At 42.5% G+C, this 25,814-nt stretch overlaps 1 protein-coding gene across 2 annotated transcripts; it reads left to right on the top strand.

The window, feature by feature from the left end:
* The first annotated feature begins 3,761 nt into the window (after nt 1–3,761).
* Nucleotides 3,762–23,768, top strand: LOC130404846 (protein NLRC3-like). 2 transcript variants are annotated; one of them, XM_056609782.1, is made up of 9 exons: nt 3,762–4,037; nt 4,739–4,865; nt 6,369–6,423; nt 18,478–18,741; nt 18,938–20,708; nt 21,149–21,322; nt 22,128–22,301; nt 22,550–22,596; nt 23,132–23,768. In XM_056609782.1, exons 1-9 carry the CDS (start codon nt 3,931–3,933, stop codon nt 23,686–23,688), a joined length of 3,276 nt encoding a protein of 1,091 aa, XP_056465757.1. In that variant the 5' UTR covers nt 3,762–3,930; the 3' UTR covers nt 23,689–23,768. The 2 variants fall into 2 exon arrangements, with proteins under 2 accessions (XP_056465757.1, XP_056465758.1); XM_056609783.1 differs by lacking the exons at nt 3,762–4,037; nt 4,739–4,865; nt 6,369–6,423 and having other exon boundaries at nt 18,404–18,626; nt 18,669–18,741.
* The last annotated feature ends 2,046 nt before the right edge of the window (nt 23,769–25,814 follow it).

The following is a 25,814-nucleotide window of genomic DNA, read 5'->3' as shown; positions in this document are numbered from 1 at the left end:
TTTATGACTCAATTGATCAGACTGACATAACAAGTCAGGAGAAACAACAAAGTTGTGGACCTTCAAACTGTTGATAAAGTTGTGTATGTCCAGGCTTCACATCTAATTGTCAGAGCAGATCTCCAACTATCTGTGACTGTTGTTCATCTCAGATCTCAGCAGTGATACATCATGACATCATCATTAGTCTGAGTAAAAGCTGTGTGTGTTGTGTTGAAGCGAAAAGCAGCAGGAGAGAGCAGACTCCCCTGGACACAGCAGTGCCTCCTTGAAGAGTGACCGCTCTATGGGTCAACCTCCTGAACTAAACGATGGACGCCCCTCGAGAGAGGAGAGGTAGGAGTTTCAAACAGACATTGAAAACCGACTAGTTGATTGTTTATGACTCAACAGATCAGACTGAAATAAAAATTCAGGAGAAACAAAATAGTTGTGGTCTTTCAAACTAAAGTTGTGTGTTTTGCAAGTTCCTTTATTTTGTGTGAAGGGAACTTGCAAATTAAGAATTTCATTGCCCAGTGCAAACTATATTTCCATTGTGTATATGACAATAAACAATCTTGTATCTTGTATCTTTTGTGTTGAAGCCCAGAGCAGCAGGAGAGAGCAGACTCCCCTGCACCCAGCTGTGCTTCCTTGAAGATTGACCGCTCTTTGAGTCAACCTCCTGAACCAAAAGATGGACGCAGCTCAGGAGAGGAGAGGTAGTAGTTTCAAACAGATGATGAAAACAGACCAGTTGGTTGTAATCAGACTCTACTGATCAGACATAACAAGTATGGAGAAACTAAATAGTTGAGGACCTTCAAAAAACATTGTTGAGGACCTTCAAACTCTGTTGATAAAGTTTTCACCAACATTCAGAGCAGATCTCCAACTGTCTTTGACTGGTGTCCATCTCAGAACTCTGCAGTGATTCATCACAACGTAAACATTAGTCCTACTAAAATGTGTGTTTTTTTGTATTGAAGCCCAGAGCAGCAGGAGAGAGCAGACTCCCCTGCACCCAGCTGTGTCTCCTTGAATAGTGACCGCTCTATGGGTCAACCTCCTGAACTAAATGATGGACGCCCCTCGAGAGATGAGCGGTAGGAGTTTAAAATAGGCGTTGAAAACCAACCAGTTGATTGTTTATGACTCAACAGATCAGACTGACAGAATAATTCAGGAGACACAAAATAGTTGTTGACTTTCAAACTAAGGTTTTGTGTGTTTTGTGTTGAAGCCCAGAGCAGATGGAGAGGGTAGAAGCCCCTGGACCCAGATGTGTCTCCGTGAATAGTGACCGCTCTATTGGTCAACCTCCTGAACTAAAAGAACGACGCCCCTCCAAAGAGGAGAGGTAGGAGTTTCAAAAAGACGTTATAAAACGAACCAATTGGTTTTAATCAGACTCTACTGATCAGAGATAACAAGTCACGAGAAACAAAATAGTTTAGGACCTTCAATGTAGCATCTTTCAAATTTTCATTAAAAATACATGGTAAGCCAATAGAGGCAATGAGCCTGACTCCAAAAATGACATGTCTCTTGAATTAGTTGGACCTTTTTCTTGTCAAAAGGGAACAATACAAACAGAGGCATGAAATCGAAATAAGGGTAAAGAAACTGTGTTAATACGTAGGCTTCCAGCTCTTTTTCCTGCGCATGATATCACTACTTTTGAAGTCATGACTCTACTGAAGCCTTATCCAGCGTAGGTCTAGGTGGACACGCCCACTTGTGGTGTCAGAAGAGGCCGATTTTCCAAACAGCTAGTAAAGGCTAATCACACTCACACCTGGTGGTATAATATGTGAACTTTAATAATAATTATATAGAATAGAAAAAACAAGAACTCAAAATATTCAAATTAGACATTAACTAAATATGTCTCTTACATTGAATCTCTGTTGATAAAGTTTTATCCCTCCAGGCTTCACATCCGATAATCTGAGCAGATCTCCAAATATCTGTGACTGTTGTCCATCTCAGAGCTGAACAGTGATACATCATGACACCATCATTACTCTGAGTAAAAGGTGTGTGTGTTTTGTGTTGAAGCCCAGAGCAGCAGGAGAGAGCAGACTCCCCTGGACCCAGCTGTGTCTCCATGAAGAGTGCCCAGTCCATGACACAACCTGTTCAATTTAAAGATGGACATCTTTCTACTGATCAAAGGTCAGGATCTGTCCCATTTTAAATGAAATCAGCCAAACATCCAAGAGTCCTGAATCACAGATGGTTGTTGTTTATCTTGAAGTTTTCTGCAGGAGAGCGCAGACTCCCCTGGACCCGGCTATGTCTCCATGAAGAGTGACCGGTTTATAAATGAACCTCCTGAACTAAAAAATGGACGCCGCTCCAGAGAGGACAGGTAGGAGTTTCAAATAGACGTTGGAAACCGAGTAGTAATTGTCTATGACTCAACTGATCAGACTAGCATACAAATTCAGGAGAAAGCAGTGATACATCATGACATCATCATTAATCTGAGTAAAAGCCGTGTGTGTTATGTGTTATTACTAAAAAACCCAAACACAGAAGAAAAAAAACTGTCAGATATGCCTACTGTGCAAGTGCAACATCTTCAGGGTAGGAAGCATTTGAATTAGCCTTACATACAAACATGCTTTTTTAAAACTATTTTACAATCAAGGGAGCCTTACATTTCATCTCTGCAAAATTGTCATTGTGAACTGGTACCTGGCTCTGGCTCTGGATCGGCATTAGTTGTGTCAGCAGAGCTTGTACTGCTATTAAGGGCAAAGGCAGACTGGCTAGTCATGGCAATTGCAGTTGGTTGGCTAGACGTGATAGATGGTGCCACAGCAGCGGGCTGACTAGCCGGCGGATTTGTGGCAGAATTCCATATATTTGTTAATTTTGGAGTCTTCTTTATTAATTCTGACACTGCCACGACACTGACAATGTTTAAGAGCTCTGCATTTCTTTTTTTTGGCCCAACTCTGGTGCTTTCTTTGACCAGACATTTTCTCAATTTATTCCTGTGCTTACTTTTAACCCATTTTCCAACGTCCCCCTGAGGCCCCCTGGTGGCGAGGCCTGTTGCTGCAGCCCTTAAAGGCCATTTTCTAAATCCGGAACCGATCATTAATACATAACAAGTCAGGAGAAAACAAAATAGTCGTCGACCTTCAAACTGTTGATAAGGTTTTGTCAGCCCAGGCTTCCCATCCAATGATCAGAGCAGATCTCAAACTATCTATGACTGTCGTTCATCTCAGATCTCAGCAGTAATACATCATGACACCATCATTAGTCTGTATAAAAGCTGTGTGTGTTGTGTTAAAGTCCAGAGCAGCAGCAGAAAGCAAACTCCCCTGGACCCAGCTGTGTCTCCTTGAAGATTGACCGCTCTATGGGTCAACCTCCTGAACCAGAAGATGGAGGCAGCTCAGGAGAGGAGAGGTAGGAGTTTCAAACAGATCAGTTGGTTGTAATCAGACTCTACTGATCAGACATTACAAGTATGGAGAAACAAAATAGTTGAGTACCTTCAAAAATAATCGTTGAGGACCTTCAAACTCTTATGATAAAGTTTTCCCCGATAATCAGAGCAGATCTCTAACTGTCTTTGACTGTTGTTCATCTCAGAGCTCAGCAGTGATTCATCACAACATCATCATTAGTCTGAGTAAAATATGTTTGTGTTTTGTGTTGAAGCCCAGAGCAGCAGGAGAGAGCAGACTCCCCTGCACCCAGCTGTGTCTCCTTGAATAGTGACCGCTCTATGGGTCAACCTCCTGAACTAAATGATGGACGCCCCTCGAGAGATGAGCGGTAGGAGTTTAAAATAGGCGTTGAAAACCAACCAGTTGATTGTTTATGACTCAACAGATCAGACTGACAGAATAATTCAGGAGACACAAAATAGTTGTTGACTTTCAAACTAAGGTTTTGTGTGTTTTGTGTTGAAGCCCAGAGCAGATGGAGAGGGTAGAAGCCCCTGGACCCAGATGTGTCTCCGTGAATAGTGACCGCTCTATTGGTCAACCTCCTGAACTAAAAGAACGACGCCCCTCCAAAGAGGAGAGGTAGGAGTTTCAAAAAGACGTTATAAAACGAACCAATTGGTTTTAATCAGACTCTACTGATCAGAGATAACAAGTCACGAGAAACAAAATAGTTTAGGACCTTCAATGTAGCATCTTTCAAATTTTCATTAAAAATACATGGTAAGCCAATAGAGGCAATGAGCCTGACTCCAAAAATGACATGTCTCTTGAATTAGTTGGACCTTTTTCTTGTCAAAAGGGAACAATACAAACAGAGGCATGAAATCGAAATAAGGGTAAAGAAACTGTGTTAATACGTAGGCTTCCAGCTCTTTTTCCTGCGCATGATATCACTACTTTTGAAGTCATGACTCTACTGAAGCCTTATCCAGCGTAGGTCTAGGTGGACACGCCCACTTGTGGTGTCAGAAGAGGCCGATTTTCCAAACAGCTAGTAAAGGCTAATCACACTCACACCTGGTGGTATAATATGTGAACTTTAATAATAATTATATAGAATAGAAAAAACAAGAACTCAAAATATTCAAATTAGACATTAACTAAATATGTCTCTTACATTGAATCTCTGTTGATAAAGTTTTATCCCTCCAGGCTTCACATCCGATAATCTGAGCAGATCTCCAAATATCTGTGACTGTTGTCCATCTCAGAGCTGAACAGTGATACATCATGACACCATCATTACTCTGAGTAAAAGGTGTGTGTGTTTTGTGTTGAAGCCCAGAGCAGCAGGAGAGAGCAGACTCCCCTGGACCCAGCTGTGTCTCCATGAAGAGTGCCCAGTCCATGACACAACCTGTTCAATTTAAAGATGGACATCTTTCTACTGATCAAAGGTCAGGATCTGTCCCATTTTAAATGAAATCAGCCAAACATCCAAGAGTCCTGAATCACAGATGGTTGTTGTTTATCTTGAAGTTTTCTGCAGGAGAGCGCAGACTCCCCTGGACCCGGCTATGTCTCCATGAAGAGTGACCGGTTTATAAATGAACCTCCTGAACTAAAAAATGGACGCCGCTCCAGAGAGGACAGGTAGGAGTTTCAAATAGACGTTGGAAACCGAGTAGTAATTGTCTATGACTCAACTGATCAGACTAGCATACAAATTCAGGAGAAAGCAGTGATACATCATGACATCATCATTAATCTGAGTAAAAGCCGTGTGTGTTATGTGTTATTACTAAAAAACCCAAACACAGAAGAAAAAAAACTGTCAGATATGCCTACTGTGCAAGTGCAACATCTTCAGGGTAGGAAGCATTTGAATTAGCCTTACATACAAACATGCTTTTTTAAAACTATTTTACAATCAAGGGAGCCTTACATTTCATCTCTGCAAAATTGTCATTGTGAACTGGTACCTGGCTCTGGCTCTGGATCGGCATTAGTTGTGTCAGCAGAGCTTGTACTGCTATTAAGGGCAAAGGCAGACTGGCTAGTCATGGCAATTGCAGTTGGTTGGCTAGACGTGATAGATGGTGCCACAGCAGCGGGCTGACTAGCCGGCGGATTTGTGGCAGAATTCCATATATTTGTTAATTTTGGAGTCTTCTTTATTAATTCTGACACTGCCACGACACTGACAATGTTTAAGAGCTCTGCATTTCTTTTTTTTGGCCCAACTCTGGTGCTTTCTTTGACCAGACATTTTCTCAATTTATTCCTGTGCTTACTTTTAACCCATTTTCCAACGTCCCCCTGAGGCCCCCTGGTGGCGAGGCCTGTTGCTGCAGCCCTTAAAGGCCATTTTCTAAATCCGGAACCGATCATTAATACATAACAAGTCAGGAGAAAACAAAATAGTCGTCGACCTTCAAACTGTTGATAAGGTTTTGTCAGCCCAGGCTTCCCATCCAATGATCAGAGCAGATCTCAAACTATCTATGACTGTCGTTCATCTCAGATCTCAGCAGTAATACATCATGACACCATCATTAGTCTGTATAAAAGCTGTGTGTGTTGTGTTAAAGTCCAGAGCAGCAGCAGAAAGCAAACTCCCCTGGACCCAGCTGTGTCTCCTTGAAGATTGACCGCTCTATGGGTCAACCTCCTGAACCAGAAGATGGAGGCAGCTCAGGAGAGGAGAGGTAGGAGTTTCAAACAGATCAGTTGGTTGTAATCAGACTCTACTGATCAGACATTACAAGTATGGAGAAACAAAATAGTTGAGTACCTTCAAAAATAATCGTTGAGGACCTTCAAACTCTTATGATAAAGTTTTCCCCGATAATCAGAGCAGATCTCTAACTGTCTTTGACTGTTGTTCATCTCAGAGCTCAGCAGTGATTCATCACAACATCATCATTAGTCTGAGTAAAATATGTTTGTGTTTTGTGTTGAAGCCCAGAGCAGCAGGAGAGAGCAGACTCCCCTGCACCCAGCTGTGTCTCCTTGAAGAGTGACCGCTCTATGGGTCAACCTCCTGAAGTAAAAGATGGACACAGCTCAGGAGAGGAGAGGTAGGAGTTTCAAACATACCAGTTGGTTGTAATCAGACTCTCCTGATCAGACCAGACAAAACAAGTCAGGAGAAACAAAAAACATTTGTGGTCCTTCAAACTCGTTTTGTCTCTCGGGGTTTAACATCCAACTATCTGAGCAGATCTCCAACTGTCTATGACTGTTGTTCATCTCAGAACTCAGCAGTGATACATCATGACACCATCATTAGTCAGTGTAAAAGCTGTGTGTGTTGTGTTGAAGCCCAGAGCAGCAGCAGAGAGCAGACTCCCCTGGACCCAGCTGTGTCTCCTTGAAGATTGACCACTCTATAGGTCAACCTATGTGGGAGAAACTATACCTGAGTTCTCTAACACTTCGACTAACTGAGAGATAGAAAAAGAAATCGAGGAGTCCGGAGCAAGTATTGACAGAGACTTTACCGTTACCCGCAAACAAGCAACAACAAAGCAGAGTGAGGTTTGCAAAGACATTAACGATCATAAATCATAAGATCCCGGGCTTTTTATCCTCACAGCTCTTATTTCACAGCTGTTCTCCATATCGTATGACCGCCCACAGCCGGTCAGTCATACATTCCTAATTATGTCGTCAACATCCTCAGCAAATCTAATCCAAACATTAGGTTGACGTTAATCTGAACAATAGGTTGACTAATTTAAACATTAGGTTGAGCTAATCTAAACATCTGGTGGACACAAACCTAATCTAAACATGAGGGTTGACGTCAGTATGCCTTGACCCCATAGTATGCCTATGAATTCAGAGATGATTTTAGCAGCTTTCCACCATTAATGTATTTATATGATATATAGGCCAGATAATACTCATAGTTAATATAAAAGTAACGGTTAATTTTTCCCGTTTTTCCCGTTTTTTATCAAGAAGAGCAGATCTCCAACTATCTGTGACTGTTGTTCATCTCAGAACTCAGCAGTGATACATCATGACACCATCATTAGTCTGAGTTAAAGTTGTGTGTGTGTTGTGTTGAAGCCCAGAGCAGCAGGAGAGAGCAGACTCCCCTGGACCCAGCTGTGTCTCCATGAAGAGTGACCGCTCTATGGGTCAACCTCCTGAACCAAAAGATGGCCACAGCTCAGAAGAGGAGAGGTAGGACTCTCAAACAGACAAGGAAAACATACCAGTTGGTTTTTATCAGACTCTACTGATCAGACATAACAAGTCAGAAGAAGCAAAATAGTTGTGGACCTTCAAACTGTTGATAAAGTTTAGTCCCTCCAGGCTTCACATCCAATAGTCAGAGCAAATCTACAACTATCTGTGACTGTTGTTCATCTCAGAACTCAGCAGTGATAAACCATTACTCCATCATTAGTCTGAGTAAAGCTGTGTGTGTGTTGTGTTGAAGCCCAGAGCAGCAGCAGAGAGCAGACTCCCCTGGACCCAGCTGTGTCTCAATGAAGATTTACCACTCTATGGGTCAACCTCCTGAACCAAAACTTGGAGGCAGCTCAGGAGAGGAGAGGTAGGAGTTTCAAACAAACGTTGAAACCGAATAGTTGGTTGTTTATAACTCTACTTATCAGACACAGGACTTGAGTACAACTTTTTGGGGCCTGGGGCTATTTACCAGGAGGAGGCCCCTATATCGCTGCGACGCACATGACACGCACAAACCCTTGGCACGTAGACTGACACATCAGCGCTTTGAAGTAGACAGAACCATTCTATGAATATGATCGCACATTAGACAGTTTAAAGCCAAGGACAAAATGTATGCGCCATGACATACACTGTAAACTTTAAAAAAACAATAATCCAAATATACACATATTTCAATTGAATCCAAAGGAAAAACGAAATAGCCAGGGAATGGCCATTATTACTTATTAACCCAGACGCACAAAAAGGCAGTCAGATATGTCTGCAGTGCAATTGCAACATCTCCGTGGTGGAAAACATCTGAACTAGCCTTACATACAAACAAGCTTTTTTAAAACTATTTTACATTTAAGGGAGCCATACATTTCATCTCACACATGTCACTGTGAACTAGTACCTGTCTCTGGATCATCATAAATTGTGTCAGCAGAGCTTCGACTGCTAGAAAGGGCACTGCCACTGGTTGGCTAGCCGTGAAAGATGTAGCTGCAGCAGCGGGGTTACTAGCCGGCGGATTCGTGGCAGCACTGCATATATTTGTTAATTTTGGAGTCTTCTTTATTAATTCTGACACTGTCACAACACTGACAATGTTTAAGAGCTTGTCATTTTCTTTTTTGGCCCCACTCTCGTGTTTTCTTTGACCAGAAATTTTCTAAATTATTTTCTGTGCTCTCTCTTAACCCGTCTTCCAACCCTGAGGCCCTGGTGGCGAGGCCTGGGACTGCAGCCCTTAAAGGCCATTATCTAAATCTGGCCCTGATCAGGTTGTATCATCGATGTTGGGTGACGTCACTTTTGTTGGTATTGACGCGAAATCCCAAACAAATAGAGCCAGCTCGCCCCTCCTTTCCTTGTTTCGTGCATCCAGTAAAAACTATCATGAACGCAGCGCAAAACCCCCACCACTTGTCGGTGACTGGTTGGAATAGTATTTATTTTGGTTTTGAGTGGTTGGTAGTACCATTTGTTTTTGTGTGCGATCTCGGAGCATAGGCTGCCTCCAGAGACGCGTTTTTTTGACGGCCTGCTTATGTGGCGGGCAGCCAGCAGATCGTGAGGAAAGATCAGATGAATGTGTTCTTTTATGTTCCGGCCTAGAATGGCCGATACAACCTTTAAGACATAACAAGTCTTTATATAGTATTTATATAGCACTTTTCTTGTACTCAAAGCGCTTTGATGATGATGCTACCTGTCAGGTTAAAAGACCGAAATCAGTCTATTCAACCAAGGTAAGGATCTGTCTGAATATCAAATACCCAGATCACTCAACAGGAGAAGGGTCAATTTCAAGGAAAGACTTAAATTGTTTGAATCTTGTAATCTGAAAGGTAAGAATCTTTTAGATTACCAAAAAACACAGTCCAGCATCCATAGATCCATCATGTGCAGCTACATGGCTCACAGTCTGATCTCCTCTCCTTCAACACGAGGCAGGTATTGTAGGACCTGCTTTATAAGGATATGCAATATCAAGCGGTCATTTGGACAACATGGATAAAAAAGGGATAAGAAAGCTGAGGGACTTACGTGAAGGACAAATGTTTTAGTCTTTCAACATACTTAGCCAACATGTTGACCTGCCCAGCAATCCACTCTGGAAATCCCTCCAACTGAGACCTGTTTTAATGCAGATGTTCTGCTCACTCAGTAGGCCAGCTGAGGCCACAGTGTTCCTTCTAGACCGCTCCATGGAGGGGTGATCAGAACCTATTTACATATGAACTCACAGCTAGAAGGACGGTTCCAGGTCATGAATCCATTATATCCAGTGTTGAACTTTAAAATACGACTACTTTATGCCCTAAACTACTTTTAATGTATCTCTATAATGTAACAACTTGAGAAAACAATAAAACATTTGAATCTAAAATTATCTAGAAGAGTCAAGCAGGAGAGAGCAGACTCCCCTGGACCCAGCGGTGTCTCCATGAAGAGTGACTGGTCTATGGAACAACCTCCTAGGCTTGGAGATGGAAATCAGTCTACTGAGCCAAGGTAAGGATCTGTCAGATTATTAAATACATCAGCCAGACATATTAGAGTACTGAATCACAGGCTCTTGTTGTTTATCCAGAAGAGGACGGCTTCATTTATTGACAACTTAAAAAAGGTTGGCTTCAGCCCATCATTTATTAACCCAGTGGCTCACAAATTGTATGATCTCTTCTCCTTTGACTTGAAGATGTTCTTAAACAAGGAGATCCGTTATCAGCCCTTCTTGTTAAGATCACTGGCTCATGAATCCATTATATCCAGCGTTTAACTTTAAAATACGACTTCTTTATGCCCTAAACTACTTTTAATGTATCTCTACAATGTAATAACTTCAAAAACATCTGAACAACATTGAATCTAAAATTATCTAGAAGAGTCCAGCAGGAGAGAGCAGACACCCCTGAACCCAGCGGTGTCTCCATGAAGAGTGACTGGTCTATGGAACGACTTGCTAGTTTTGGAGACGGAAATCAGCCAACTGAGCCAAGGTAAGGATATGTCCGATTATTAAAATACATCAGCCCAACATCCTAGAGTCCTGAATCACAGATGGTCGTTGTTGTTTATCTAGAAGAGAAATGCTGAGTTTATATCCAGCTTTAAAAAAGGTTGGCTTCAGCCCATCATTTATTAACCCAGTGGCTCACAAACTGTATGATCTCTTCTCCTTTGACTTGAAGAAGGTCTTAAACAAGGAGATCCGTTATCAGCCCTTCTTGTTAAGATCGCTGTCTGTAGCTTTATGTAAGGAGCACAATGTAGCAGGTTTTAAAGGGAGCGATACGGTTAAACCCTAAACTACCTCCATTCACAGGCAGGGGTCTGGGAAATCTACCAGTCATTAAGAAAGCATAGAATAAAAAGGTATAACAAATCTAAGGAACTCATTTGAAGGACAGACATTAAAATCTTCCACTTACTTTGCAAACGTTTCACCTGCCCTTTATTCCACTTTGTAAAATCCCTCCAACTGAGAGCGGTTCTAACGCAGACATACTGCTCACGCAGTAGGCCAGCTGAGGCCACAGTGTTCCACTATTTAAACCAACACATATGGACCTGGACACAAAGCATCCAAATACTAGACATTACCATTCAAATATTCATGTTCTCAGGTGGTCATGTTGGGATGTAAACTAAAGTCAGGGGGTGGAGGGCTGGGTCTGCAGCCCAGCCTCTACATGGAACACTTCCTTAGGCCAGCTGGCCGCCTGAGAACCTTCCTCTTCTAGACCGCTCCATGGAGGGGGAAGTAGAACCTATTTACAGATGAACACACTGCGAAAAGGACGTTTACAACTCATGAATCCATTATATCCAGCGTTTAACTTTAAAATACGACTTCTTTATGCCCTAAACAACTTTTATTGTATGGCTACAATGTAATAACTTTAAAAACAATGAAACATTTGAATCTAAAATTATCTAGAAGAGTCCAGCAGGAGAGAGCTGGCACCCCTGAACCCAGCGGTGTCTCCATGAAGAGCGGCTCGTCTATGGAAAACCTTGCTAGTTTTGGAGACGGAAATCATCCTACTGAGCCAAGGTAAGGATCTGTCAGATTATTAAATACATCAGCCCAACATCTAAGAGTCCAGAATCACAGATGGTTGTTGTTGTTTATCTAGAAGAGAAATGCTTAGTTTATATACAGCTTTAAAAAAGGTTGGATTCAGCCCAATATTTATTAACCCAGTGGCTCACAAACTGTATGATCTCTTCTCCTTTGACATGAAGAAGGTCTTCAATAAGGAGATCCGTTATCAGCCATTCTTGCTAAGATCACTGGCTGCAGCTTTCTGTAGGGATCACAATGTAGAAGGTTTTAAAGGGAGCGATACGGTTAAACCCTAAAATACCTCCATTCACAGGCAGGGTTCTGGGTAAAGCCTAAACTACCTCCATTCGCAGGCAGGGCTCTAGAAAATCGACCACTCATTCGGAAAGCATAGAATAAAAAGGTATAACAAAAACTAAGGAACTCATTTGAAGGACAGACATTAAACTCTTTCACTTAGCAAACATTACACCTGCCCTTTATTCCACTTTGTAAAATCCCTCCAGACCGGTTGTAACGCAGACGTACTGCTCACTGGGGATCGATCTAGCAACCTATCGGTTACAAGGCAACAGCTCTGCCTCCTGAGCTAAGCCGACCGCAAATTCCAAGCATTCCACGGACATCACTAATCAATGGAGGATGCCATCCAGGATCCTGGTTGTAAACTAAAGTCAGGGAGTGGAGGGCTGTGTCTGCAGCCCAGCCTCTACATGGAACACTTCCTTAGGCCGCCTGAGAACCTTCCTCTTCTAGACCGCTCCATAGAGGTCAGAGTAGAACCTTTTTACGGATTAACACACAGCGAGAAGGACGTTTCCAGCTCATCATTCATTTCTGATTTTGCACGGTTAAATGTTGCATTGTTACGTTTTTTGTTTCATGTCATTAAGTATGGTTGTACATATGAGGCATGTGTACCTTAGAGAGATAAGGTCAATTAAAAAAGAATATACCCTCAATCAGTGGCGGTTCTAGAGATTTTGCCCTGGGGTGGCAGAGGGGGGGCAATGGGTCCAGAGGGGGGGCGGAGGTGCGGGGAGCAATTTATGGGAAAAAAAATAGTTCTAACTCACAGTCATATAACAATTGTTTGTAACACCAAGGAAAACTGATTACACTACCTCATCAGTGTTTTCTATAATTGCATAAGAATTCCTTCAGAATGTGAATGATCAACATCCATTCAGATGCCATATCTATGGTCATTAAGGTAAATGGTAAAATTACGCGTGCCAAACATAAAATCATGTCTGCACTGTTGATGAAGAGAAAGTTCTCTCACGGACACGTCGGACAGCGAAATATTTGATTTAATCTTAAGGCATGATCATGGGAAAAGTACTGGCAGCAAAGTTACCAAGAACACATTCGATGAAACAATAGGTGAACAACATTCTTATAGGGAACGTTTCCATTGTGGGTAGGGAGTGGGAGTGACCTAAGGCCAAGTCAATTTGCAATACAATGGGTGGTTATTGGACATGTCTGCAGGTTTGCAAAACATGGTGGCTGTAAATAGTTTACACAACAAAGAAGTCAGTCGATTGGCCTGGTCACAAAACCAGACTTACTGGTTCCAGTGGGAACTTGAATACGAATTAACTTAACCTCTCTCAGTTTAAGAGAGGAAGGGATTTGTTTTAAGTTACAGGGAGAATGTATACAGTTTCTTCTAATGTAATAATTATATAAACAAGGTTAATATAATTTGTATGTGATTGTATATTTATAGTTATGATTGATATTTCCACGACAACTGTGTAGGAGCCATTTCTTTATTTTCCCTTGAGTTCATTTACCTGCCATGTCTATTAATCCCTTTTGTATATTGGTGGTTTTGAATATTCAGCTTTGGGCTCCCAGTCAGCCACTTCCTCAGGTGCTCTCCTAGTAGAAGAATAGATAAATACAAGTGTTTATGTCTGCTAGTCCTGCAGGACATTTGCCCTTGAGACAAATAAACCTAGCCTCATACTGTTAGTACTTCTACATGCAACCATTTTGAAAGGTCTGCATATATTTTTTACAAGTTCATCTTTTTCTAGGTAATGAAGTCAGTCTTGAAGAAAGGATACATTTTAACCATAACACTTTATTTTTGGCAGAAGACTGGAATTGACAACAGTAACAGAATCTCTCTCACACACACACACACACACACACACACACACACACACACACACACACACACACACACACACACACACACACACACACACACACACACACACACACACACACACACACACACACACACACACACACACCATTTAAGGTTCACATATTTGGGGCCTGTTCGATTCTGTTCTATTGAAAAAAAAAATACAGAAAAGTCATGTGTAAACACTCGTACTACTGAATAGTACCATCAGTCATACAACAGGAATACTGAAAACTTCATCCATATCAAGGTTAATCCATGAACTACAATGTATGTCTAAATATGAACACGCTGTCTCTCCCCCCTCCCTTCTCTGTCAGGCACACACACATGGCCCTCTCATTCTATTCAAAATTAATTTCAGAAAAAACATCTTAGGGTCATTCTCTTCAGTTCAGTTCTATTCTGTTCAGACAAAAATACTTAATTAAGAACATCAAAAAGTCTGAACATTGATTATAATCCACCAGTCCTAATAAGTATCACACAGGAGGCTTCATCCATCAAGTGCTTAAGACAACTTCAGTCGGCTGTTTTTGTGTTTTGCAGCAAACCGCTCTACAAAGACATTTAGGTCAAGTGCTTTAGCTCTCTCTTTTTCGATACTCAGCACTGCTAAATTTGATAATCGTTCAGCACTGATTGTTGACCGCAGGTGGTCTTTAACCAGTTTCAGGACCGAAAAGCTGCGTTCGCAGCCGGCAGTGGTGACCGGGAGAACAGCTGCTATTATACACAACCGGTACAGCTCGCACATAACTTCTTTAAATGGCTCCAAACATTTAATGAAACCACTGACTGAGGATGGACTGTTTTCTGTTCCTTTATATTTTTCCAGAAGTCGTTTTGCTTGCTTAATTTCATTGGCCAAGTCTTCGGTGTTTGCACTATACTCTCCACCTAACAGATTAATTAGGTCCTCCCTCAAAAATGAATCACTGTTAGGATTTAGACCCTGAATCCCCCTCATTATATTGATGTTAGCCTTGGAGAAGCGCTTCTCCATCTCAGTAATTCATTGATCAATGATTGGAAGATATATTTGTCGTCTAAAGGCATCTTTGCCATCAACCTCCCCTCTCTGTCCCAGTGTTGAGGTCACGACGCTGTCATTTAGTGTTTTTGCCTGTTTTTTTACCCTTTTCAACCTAACAGCCACTGGGATTCTGCAACTTTCACATGTTTGCTTAACTGTCTCCCACATTTCATCAAACCGCCTGTGGTTGCTGCGATGTTCATCCAAAGTCTGCCCAAGACATTCCACCATATCTACATTCTTCAATAAATCAGTGTTAGGTGACTGAAGGAGATCACTGACATATTTTGTCTCACCCAAAACTGTTCTAAAGACTGTCAGTAGTCCAATGAAGTTTAGGTCAATCTGATGAAACAGACCCCTTGCCTTAACAGCTCTCTCAGAGTCGGACTCATTAGCCACATCATCCAAAACTGTCAATACAGCTGTCAAACGATCCATTATGTTTCGGCATGCCGTATAGCGGCACGCCCACCTGGTGTCGCTGAGGCTGGGCAGCTCCCTAGGTGGACCTTGAAACATTTCTGTTTGTTTTTGCAGCCACTTCTCATGGACATACGAGCCAGACATAAACACATACAAATGTTGAAGCAAGGAGAAAAACTCTCCAGCTTCTGGAACTTTTTTGACACAATCCACCAACACCAGATTTAGGCAATGTGCATTGCAATGCACATAGAATGCATGTTTTGCCTCCTTCTTAATCCTCGTCTGGACTCCCGAGCAAGTCCCACTCATCACTGATGCGCCATCGTATCCCTGACCGACAAGGTTTTCCCTGTATTCAAGACCAAATTTCGTCAAACAAGCAATGATCATGCTAGCCAAGCTCCCTGCATCCAAGTGTTTTGCTTCCGAAAACCCCAGAAAACTCTCACGTACCGCACCATCATAATAATACCTCAGGACAATGGACATTTGCTCCTTTTTACTTATATCTTTTGTCTCATCTGCCATAACTGAGAAATACTTACTGGCTTTAACTTCATCCATAATTTCACCCAGTACCATTTCTGCTAAGTTGTCCAGGATCTCATTTTGAATCGCTTTGGATGTGTAAGTTGCGTTTCTAGGTCCCTCTTTTAACCTTTTTTTAATAAAGGGATCATGCTTACTCACCAGATATAAAATTTCACGAAAATTTCCCTGGTTTTTTGATGTCTCTGATTCCCTATGACCACGTTGGGCAATGTTTTGTGTGGCTGTGAGGAGCAGCACTTCACCTAGAGTTTTTAAGTAATGCTTATTTTCTTCAATTTGATCTTTATTTGTTTTGCTGATCATACCCAGGACTGATGTTTTGTTTTTTGCCATTTTTTGGTATTCCCCCCATGCCATCATCGCATTTGCATGTGCCTCTGACTTACTGTGCAAACTAAACCCCCCATCTTTGTTAGTGGCCTTTTTCCAATTGGAGTAACCCCCCTTTGATGAAAAAACAGTGCCCTGCCCTTTTGAACAGCCAAAATGCCTGCAAGCAAAACAATACGCTGCATTTTGTGCTTGTGAATATTCTAACCATGTGTGTTCAGCATACCAGTCCTTGCGGAAAGATCGCAGTGCACAGCCTTGCATGGTCTTGGGAAAGGCTTTCAGGTGTGGCTGTGTTGGTCCTTCCAACTTTGTCTTTGATATATCTATAAGTAGAGAGAGAAACTCAACACACTAGTGCAGTGAGGGAAACACTGACACATACAGTACCTGAGAGGCTAATGCATATTTAATTAATGGACAAGTTCAATATGCAACTTCAATGTGCAAAAGAAAATTGTAAAGCCTATATTGCTATTGCCCATGTCATCAAAAGACAAAACATACAAATATGGCTCATGAGCTTCATGATCTCTCAAACCCCCCCAAACCACTAGTTCTAACTCAAAGGTTGAGCAACACTGCTCTGACATACCATGAGCTCCAGGTGGAAGCTCACGCTCCTCCTCTCCTTCATGCCCCTGATGCCGCTCACACTCCTCTCCCTTCTGCGGCTGCTCCTCCTCTCCCTCCAGATGATGCTCACACTCCTCCTCTCCTTCATGCTCCTGATGCTGTTCACGCTCCTCCTCTCCCTCCTGCTGCTGCTCCTCCTCACCCTCCAGATGCTGCTCACTCTCCTCCTCTCCCTCATGCTGCAGATGCTGCTCACGCACCTCCTCTCCCTCCTGCTCCTGATGCTGCTCACGCACCTCCTCTCCCTGCTGCTCCTGCTGCTCCTCCTCTCTCTCCTGCACTTCATGCTCACAATCCTCTCCCTCAGGTGTCTCCTCTGTCTGCTCTAATATCTTTGCTTTTTTGGGTGGGTGAAAAAAACCCAAAATACTCTGCTGTCTCCTACCTAGATTAGACATTAACATGAAAGTTAGTAGATTAAAGTCACGTAGCTAGCTGCTATGGTCTGTCAATTCAATGTTACATTCACACACATCTCTACAAGTTACTCGTCTGGTCTGTCACATTCCCCCTTTCCCCCGATCACCACCAGTCAGTCGTAACGGTGAAATAACAGCTGTACAACACATGCACGGACGAGTGTGTGCTGTTTCCAGTCGCTAGTAAGCAATGTTTACTATGGTACTGACGTTGGTACTGATGAACAGCAACCTATGCAAACTAACACAACATTTTAAAATGAATCTACTAGAAATACCCCAAAGCAAAGACAAATAGCTGCTATCGCTAGTTTTGGAACTAGTTGTTAGTTAGCTATGTCTGGAACACGAATAGCGCTAGCGCACCATGCTAGCAGTGGATTATGCTAAAACCAAAAGAAATAATTGGATTCCAAAATTGTGACTCAGTACAGGGCTGTATTGGCTTAGTTTACATGAAAAGGGTTTTCAATGATTTTGACCAACCTCTCCCTCCTTTGTTCATTATTTTCACGCCGCTGAAATTGCAACAGGTGAGATTACTCGTGTGGTGCTGGTTGAGACGGTGGTCGCAGTCACGGTGCGTGAGTGGCAGAAAGGGCGAAACCATTTAGAAATTCCAGTGGGGGTGAGGTCGGAGGACGTTTTAAAAAGTAGTCTTCTTGGGTGGGTCAGAGAGAAGATAGTAAGCGCATTTATGTGAATAAACCACTATGTTTGAAAACTAGAATTGATACTTTAATTGGAAATAAAATGGGGTGGCAACTGGGGAGGCAAACTATATACCTGGGGTGGCAAATGCCACCCCGTGCCACCCCTTAAAACCGCCACTGCCCTCAATGTCCTTTGATTATTATCTGTGTAAAAGCAATCAATAAATCAATTATTGCAAAAAAAGGTTCTCGAAGAGTCCAGCAGGAGAGGGCAGACTACCCTGGACCCAGCTTGGTGGTATCTTCAGACTTTAATCCAATAGTCTGAGCAGGCTTCATAGTGATGGTCATGCTCTTTGTGTGTTTGTGTTTGTCCTCTGCAGAACACAGGGGTGGTCGGAGGTTACCGGTGGTCTGTCTGTACAGCAGCAGCTCACAGAGTTGAAGGTGGGTAAATGTACAACCCTGAGTTCAGTTATGAATGACATGTGAACAACATCTCTCATGGAGCTAACAGTCTCCAGGCTTCCCTCTTCAGACCAGCAGGACGTGAATCCAGGACAGACGGTTCTGATGTCCTAAGTTAGTTCAGAGTAAAGTTCTCATTGATGTTTGTTCTGTTCCAGCGGATCAAGGAGAACGCACACGCTTTTCTAGACAAGGAGGTGGAGAAGCTCTGGAGGGTTCTCTTCCCTGATCACCCACAATGCTCAAAGAGCCAGAGGGAGGAGGAGGAAGAGGTGGTGAATGGTGAGGAAGAACAGCATAGGAAGCACGCCAGAGAGGGAGTGGTGGACATCACACTGCACTGCATGAAGCAGTTGAAGCAGGAGAAGCTGGCTGACGCACTGTGGAGCAGTAAGATACTCTTATTTCGAAAACAGATTAGAAGGATAACCTTATTTTGAAACATAGCATTAAGATAATAATATTTTCTTTAATCAGATAAGAAAAAAATGCTCTTATTTTGTAACATTGTAGCAAGATACTCTTGTTTGTTAAAAGAGCAGTACAATTTTCAGACTTTGATTCTTCTGTTGTTTTTTTAATTTAGAAATGGTTTCTGCTGAGTGCCAACTTAGAATCAAGTCTCATCTGAAGAAGAAGACCCAGTGTGTGTTTGAGGGAATCGCTAAAGCAGGAGAGTCAAGACCTCTGAATGAGATCTACACAGAGCTCTGCATCACAGAGGGAGGCATTAGAGAGGTCAACAAGGAGCATGAGGTCAGAATGATTGAAACAGCTTCCAGGAAACCAGCAAAGGAGGAAACGGCCATTAAATGTGAAGACATCTTTAAACCTTTAGCTGGGAAGGATCAACCAATCAGGACTATAATGACAACTGGAGTGGCAGGCATTGGTAAAACCCTCCTATCACACAAGTTCACTCTGGACTGGGCTGAAGGCAAAACCAACCACGACATAGACTTCACATTTCCACTCAGTTTCAGAGAGCTGAATTTACTGAAAAAAGAAAAGTTCAGCTTGGTGGAACTTCTTCGTCACTTCTTTAATGAAACCAAAATAGCAAGAATCACCAGATACGACCGGTTCCATGTTGTCTTCATCTTGGATGGTCTGGATGAGTGTCGACTTCCTCTAGACTTCAAGATGAACTCGATCTGGACTGATGTCACAAAGTCCACCTCGGTGGATGTGCTTCTGACAAACCTCATCAACGGCAATCTGCTTCCTTCCGCTCAAATCTGGATAACCACACGCCCTGCGGCAGCCAATCAGATCCCTGCTGAGTGTGTTGACATGGTGACAGAGGTGAGAGGGTTCACCGACCCACAGAAGGAAAAGTATTTCAGGAGGATATTCAGAGAAGAGAAGCTGGCCAGCAAAATCATCTCCCACGTCAAGACATCACGAAGCCTCTACATCATGTGTCACATCCCACTATTTTGTTGGATCACTGCTAAAGTTCTGGAGGACTTCTTCAAAACAGCCCAGACAGGAGAAGAGGTGCCCAAGAACGTGACTCATATGTTCATCCACTTCCTGAGGTCTCAGTCCATACAGGGGAACAAGAAATATGAGAGTGCAGAGTGCAGGAAGATCATTGTTTCTCTGGGAAAACTGTCTTTTAACCAGCTGGAGAAAGGCAACCTGATCTTCTACGAGGCAGACCTGGCAGAGTATGGCATCAATATCAAAGAAGCCTCAGAGTACACAGGAGTGTTCACCCAGATCTTTAAAGAGGAGTGTGGGCTGTATCAGAACAAGGTGTTCTGCTTTATCCATCTGAGCATCCAGGAGTTTCTGGCGGCCCTTTATGTCTTCCTGACCTTCATCGAGACTGGTGTTAATCTGCTCTCAAAAGAACCACTAACCTGGTGGTCTTATTTCTTTGGAAATAAGTCTGATCTCCTCTACCAGAGTGCTGTGGACAAGGCCTTACAGAGTGAGAACGGACACCTGGACTTGTTCCTCCGCTTCCTCGTGGGCTTCTCTCTGGAGACCAATCAGAATCTCATACGTAGTCTGCTTGGACAGACAGGAAGTTACTCCTGGACCAATCAGGGAACAGTGAAATACATCAAGAAGAAAATAAGTGGAGATCTCTCTCCAGAGCGAAGCATCAATCTGTTCCACTGTCTGAATGAGCTGAACGACCGTTCTCTGGTGGAGGAGATCCAACAGTACCTGACATCAGGAAGACTCTCCAGAGAATCTCTCTCCCCTGCTCAGTGGTCAGCTCTGGTCTTCATCTTACTGTCATCAGGCGAGGAGCTAGACGTGTTTGACCTGAAGAAATACTCTGCTTCAGAGGAGGGTCTTCTGAGGCTGCTGCCAGTGGTCAAAGTCTCCAAAACATCTCTGTAGGTTCACTAATAACATGTATTATAATCCACAACAAGATTTACATAATACTAGAATGTAAACACGATAATAACATCCAAACATTTCTGTAGGTTCACTAATAACATGGATTACAAAACACAAAACACAATATACATAATACTACAATCTAAATGTTAATATACACAACATCTTTGTAGGCGTACTTATAACCTGTAATACAATAGCTACAACACAAATAATGCTAGAATAAAAACTAATAATAATAAACAAAACATATCTGTAGTTGCACACGTAACAAATATACACACTAATAACATATAAGTATAAAGAGCCATAGTAATATGCTGCAGATGTTTTTGAATTGTTTTATGAAAGCTTAACTGACGTCACTTAAATGAAGTTGGTTGATATCAGTTCTGAGTAATAACAAGTTCCTGTCTGGTTATTTTGTTTGAAGGCTGAGTGGCTGTCATCTATCGGAGAGATGCTGTGAAGCTCTGGCCACAGTTCTCAGATCCAACTCCTCTTGTCTGAGAGAGCTGGACCTGAGTAACAATGATCTGCAGGATTCAGGGGTAAAGCTGCTCTCTGCTGGACTGGGGAGTCTAAACTGTAGACTGGAAACTCTGAGGTCTGTTTTACTGAATGTTTTCACTCAAACAGCTTAATTTATATAAATTAATATTTCATAGGAATAATGTGACAAACTTTTTGTTGTTGACTTAATAATTACAGTATTCAATGTCTTAATGATGGTATCAGTAGGGTGTGAATTATGGTGGACCATGTTTAACCATGTCCATGGTGGAGGACTCCATGATTTACAAACATTACCCACTACACTATCTGTATCTGCTATTTGTTGTGTAAATATTGGTGCATCTATAATATTGTACATGAAAACCATATACATGTAGAACTAGTAATTTGTAAGAAGGCACAGCTGACGGCTGTTTATAAATAATGATAAATAATGAGTTTAAACTGTATCTGTGCTCAAACTCCTGCATACTTGTGTTGCGCTCTCAGCACCCCTCCATTATTAACCAGAGGACCTTCTCTGGTCCATGCATCAGTACGTTCCCTGGTTTCATTACACTTCAGTATACATCGTCTGGACTTTTCTGTTCCTCTACAGTTTGCCCCCTGGGTATTAGGTGTGTTTATTACACAGCATACATTTACATTTTTCTACTATTCAGAAATTGTTTGCGAACGGTGCTGATGTCCAATACGTTTGAATGGGCTGTTCCCCTGTTGACAAAACACTTCCTGGGTTTACTGCTTTATCTTAAGTTAAGTTGGTTTATGTGTATGTGTGTGTGTGTGTGTGTGTGTGTGTGTGTGTGTGTGTGTGTGTGTGTGTGTGTGTGTGTGTGTGTGTGTGTGTGTGTGTGTGTGTGTGTGTGTGTGTGTGTGTGTGTGTGTGCGTGTAGGTTGTCTGGCTGCCTGGTCACACAGGAAGGCTGTGATTCCCTGGCCTCAGCTCTGAGCTCCAACCCCTCCCATCTGAGAGAGCTGGACCTGAGCTACAATCACCCAGGAGACTCAGGAGCTGCGCTGCTCTCTGCTGGACTGGAGGATCCACACTGGAGACTGGACACTCTCAGGTATGGAGAGTACAGCTCACAACTCAGGGAAAATGTTAATATTTCAGTTTTTGTTTGCCAACATGCTGCTCTCTTTTTTTTAACATGTGAATAATGTTTCCCTGTCCAAAGACAACATGCTGCTCTCTTTGTTAACATGTGAATAATGTTTCCCTGTCTAAAGACAACATGCTGCTCTCTCTTTGTTAACATGTAAATAGTGTTTCCCTGTTTAAAGACAACATGCTGTTCTCTCTTTGTCTCCCCAGTGTGGAGCGCGGTGGAGAGTGGAGGATGAAACCAGCTCTAAAGAAGTGTAAGTGTCACAGAGTTAGGATTACTGCTTTTCATATATTAAGAATAGTACTAATAGTAATAACAATAATAACAACCATGTATGAAAGTTTTTTTTGTTGTTTGTTTGTATAGGTAATAGTATGGCTCTCTTGTGCCTTGTGTTCATATTAGCTAATAGGAGGGACATTCAAGTTTTTCAAGGGGTGAAATAAAGAAGATAATCGTTGTATACTCAATTATCTTTTCCCAGAGTTATTTACCAGAGAGGCCAATTCGCAAGTTTCTCTTTAAGTCCAACAATTCGACCCCATTAGCAGAATTATCTATATATATATTTGTTTTAACATGAACACATAACCGCTTGAAACACATGTTGTGAATAAATTGTGAGGTTCTCATTTAATATTATCCTTACTTATATGAGTATTATTATTTGAAGTGGTAGTAGTAGTGTAGATATTACCTTCATTTAACTATTGTGAAATTATTATTTATTTAGTGATCAATTTAAATGTATCGTTTCAGCCCCAAATCATATCTTGTTCTCCCCTCAGATGCCTGTGAACTCACACTGAACCCAAACACAGCCCACAGACGACTCTCGCTGACTGAGGACAACAGAAAGGTGACGCGGGTTGAAGAGACGCAGTCATATCAACATTACCCAGAGAGATTTGAATCCCAGTACCAGGTGTTGGGTATAGAGGGTCTGACTGGCGGCCGCTGTTACTGGGAGGTAGAGAGGAAAGGGGGTGTTTCTATAGGAGTGACATACAGAGGAATCACAAGGAGAGGAATGGGTGTTGACAGCTGGCTTGGAGGGAACAATAAGTCTTGGTTTCTTGATTGTGATGATGATGGTTACTCTGCATGGCACAATAATACATGTAAAGACAAACGTCTCCCCTCCGCTGGCTCTAACAGAGTAGGAGTGTATCTTGACCGGCCTGCTGGCACTCTGTCCTTCTACAGAGTGTCCCCAGGTGGAGGAGGGTCCTCAGACACACTGACACACATCCACACCTTCCAGTCCACCTTCACCCAGGAGGACCTCCTCCCTGGGTTTGGACTTTTGAGATCTGGTTCCTCAGTGTCTCTGTGTCAGTTTTAGGGACACACACACACACACACACACACACACACACACACACACACACACACACACACACACACACACACACACACACACACACACACACACACACACACACACACACACACACACAAAGACAAAGTAACACAATCACACACAAGCACAAAGTATACCAGACACACTCACACAAAGACATAGTAACACACACATACTCACACAAAGACAAAGTAACACACACACACACACACACACACACACACACACACACACACACACACACACACACACACACACACACACACACACACACACACACACACACACACACACACACATCTGACGGATCTGCGAGGAAACTGAAGTTCCCAAAGCAATGTGGAAACAAAATGGAGAGGAGAGTGAACAGATCACATCTCACTCAACTCAGACCCTCAGCTCCTGCTACTGCTTCCCCGTCTCACACACACACACACACACACACACACACACACACACACACACACACACACACACACACACACACACACACACACACACACACACACACACACACATACACACACACACACACACACACACACACACACACACACACACACACACACACACACACACACACACACAGTAAACAGTATCCATATATTCTGTATGACATCGATAACTCCATAGGAATTTCTCAGCCTGTCCTCCTAGAAAATACGACCGCATAGGTCGTTTGTACCGCCCCAAATTACGACCCACTGGAGCGTATTTAGCGCCTCTAGCGGTCATGCAAATAACGACATTCTGAAGTCTCGGGGCCGCTCGTGGACGCTCGTGGTTGCTCGGGACGCGCGTAGCCATATTAATCGTTATTATCTGAATGGGAAATGCAATATTTTAGGACAGATACACAATTAAACGTGTTTCTAATGACATTTCTAGCGAGAAATGTACATTTTCCTTGCATAATCTTCAGTCAGTGAATGTGTATGATCTTTATTATCTGAATGGAAAATGAAATATTTTAGGATCGATTCAGCGTTAAACGTGTTTCTAATAACATTTCTAGCAAGAAATATACTTTTTACTTGCATAATCTTCATTCAGTGATTGTGTCTGATCTTTAGTTTTATAGTTATTAGGAAGATTTAATCGTCTCGCTCGCATGTTTCAACGACGTCAGGTTGGGGACGCTGCTTTCGCTAAACTAGCAGCTCACGTGTTTCCTGCGTTTGTGTTATTAAACCGTTACTTTATGTAACTTTTAATGATATTGTAATAACCACAGGCGAGGTATTGAGCGAAGTAAGCTTGATAGCAGGTTTATTGGATTCCACAATCGGACAGGCAGGCACAGCTCCACCGGAAAACTACAACAACCAAAACTCCGGCCCGGAAGGAAACCCCCGGAAACCCCTCTCAGAAGGCCCGCACCTTCCTCCCAAACCCTGTGACGCTAAAATATCATCTTGTTAGAAACCCGTTTATCTGAGAGCCAACCCAGTAGCCAAAAGCATACGTTGACAGTGTACGTTTTTGTCGCATTTCAACATAAAATAGCGTGCTAAGCACACATACACACACACACGCACGCACGCACGCGCACGCACGCACACACGCACACACAATGCATTTCGCTGCTGAACGGTATGTGGGCAGGACGTTTTTTGCAGGCAGGACCTGGCAACCCTGCGCTGTTGCCCGAGGTGAAGAAATGCTCCGGAGCAGATCTGGATCCACCATGGCCAAAATAATTGTCATGAATAGCATGAATAGATTCATGCATTATCATTCAACTTGAACATGTGTTTTTACAGTATATAGTGGTGGAGGGATGACGTATGTTGGCAAACCCGGAAGTGAGCGTCGACCTGGGTTTCCTTTGACAAAAAGCCAACGGGTTTTTCCATTGGATTTTGGATTATTGCAGAAAAATTAGCATCTTTGAAGCACTTCCACAAAAACTGAAAAAAAATAATAATAATAATAATAAACCACGCGGCAAAGGAGCTGCCGTCAATTGGGTTGTTTTTGTCGTAAACTAGGGTCCGATGGTTGAAAAATAGACAGATATTCCAAGGTATCCTTAAAAGGCAGCTTGGATGTGTTTATTTTCTGCAGTTTAGACTTCTTCTATAACTAATTTTTGTAAGCAAAACACC

Source organism: Gadus chalcogrammus, chromosome 15 (genome assembly GCF_026213295.1).
Source record: "Gadus chalcogrammus isolate NIFS_2021 chromosome 15, NIFS_Gcha_1.0, whole genome shotgun sequence".
Classification (NCBI taxonomy): Eukaryota; Metazoa; Chordata; class Actinopteri; order Gadiformes; family Gadidae; genus Gadus; species Gadus chalcogrammus.
The sequence above is the reverse complement of the archived record's forward strand: the minus strand, read 5'-3'. Positions and strand labels throughout refer to the sequence as shown.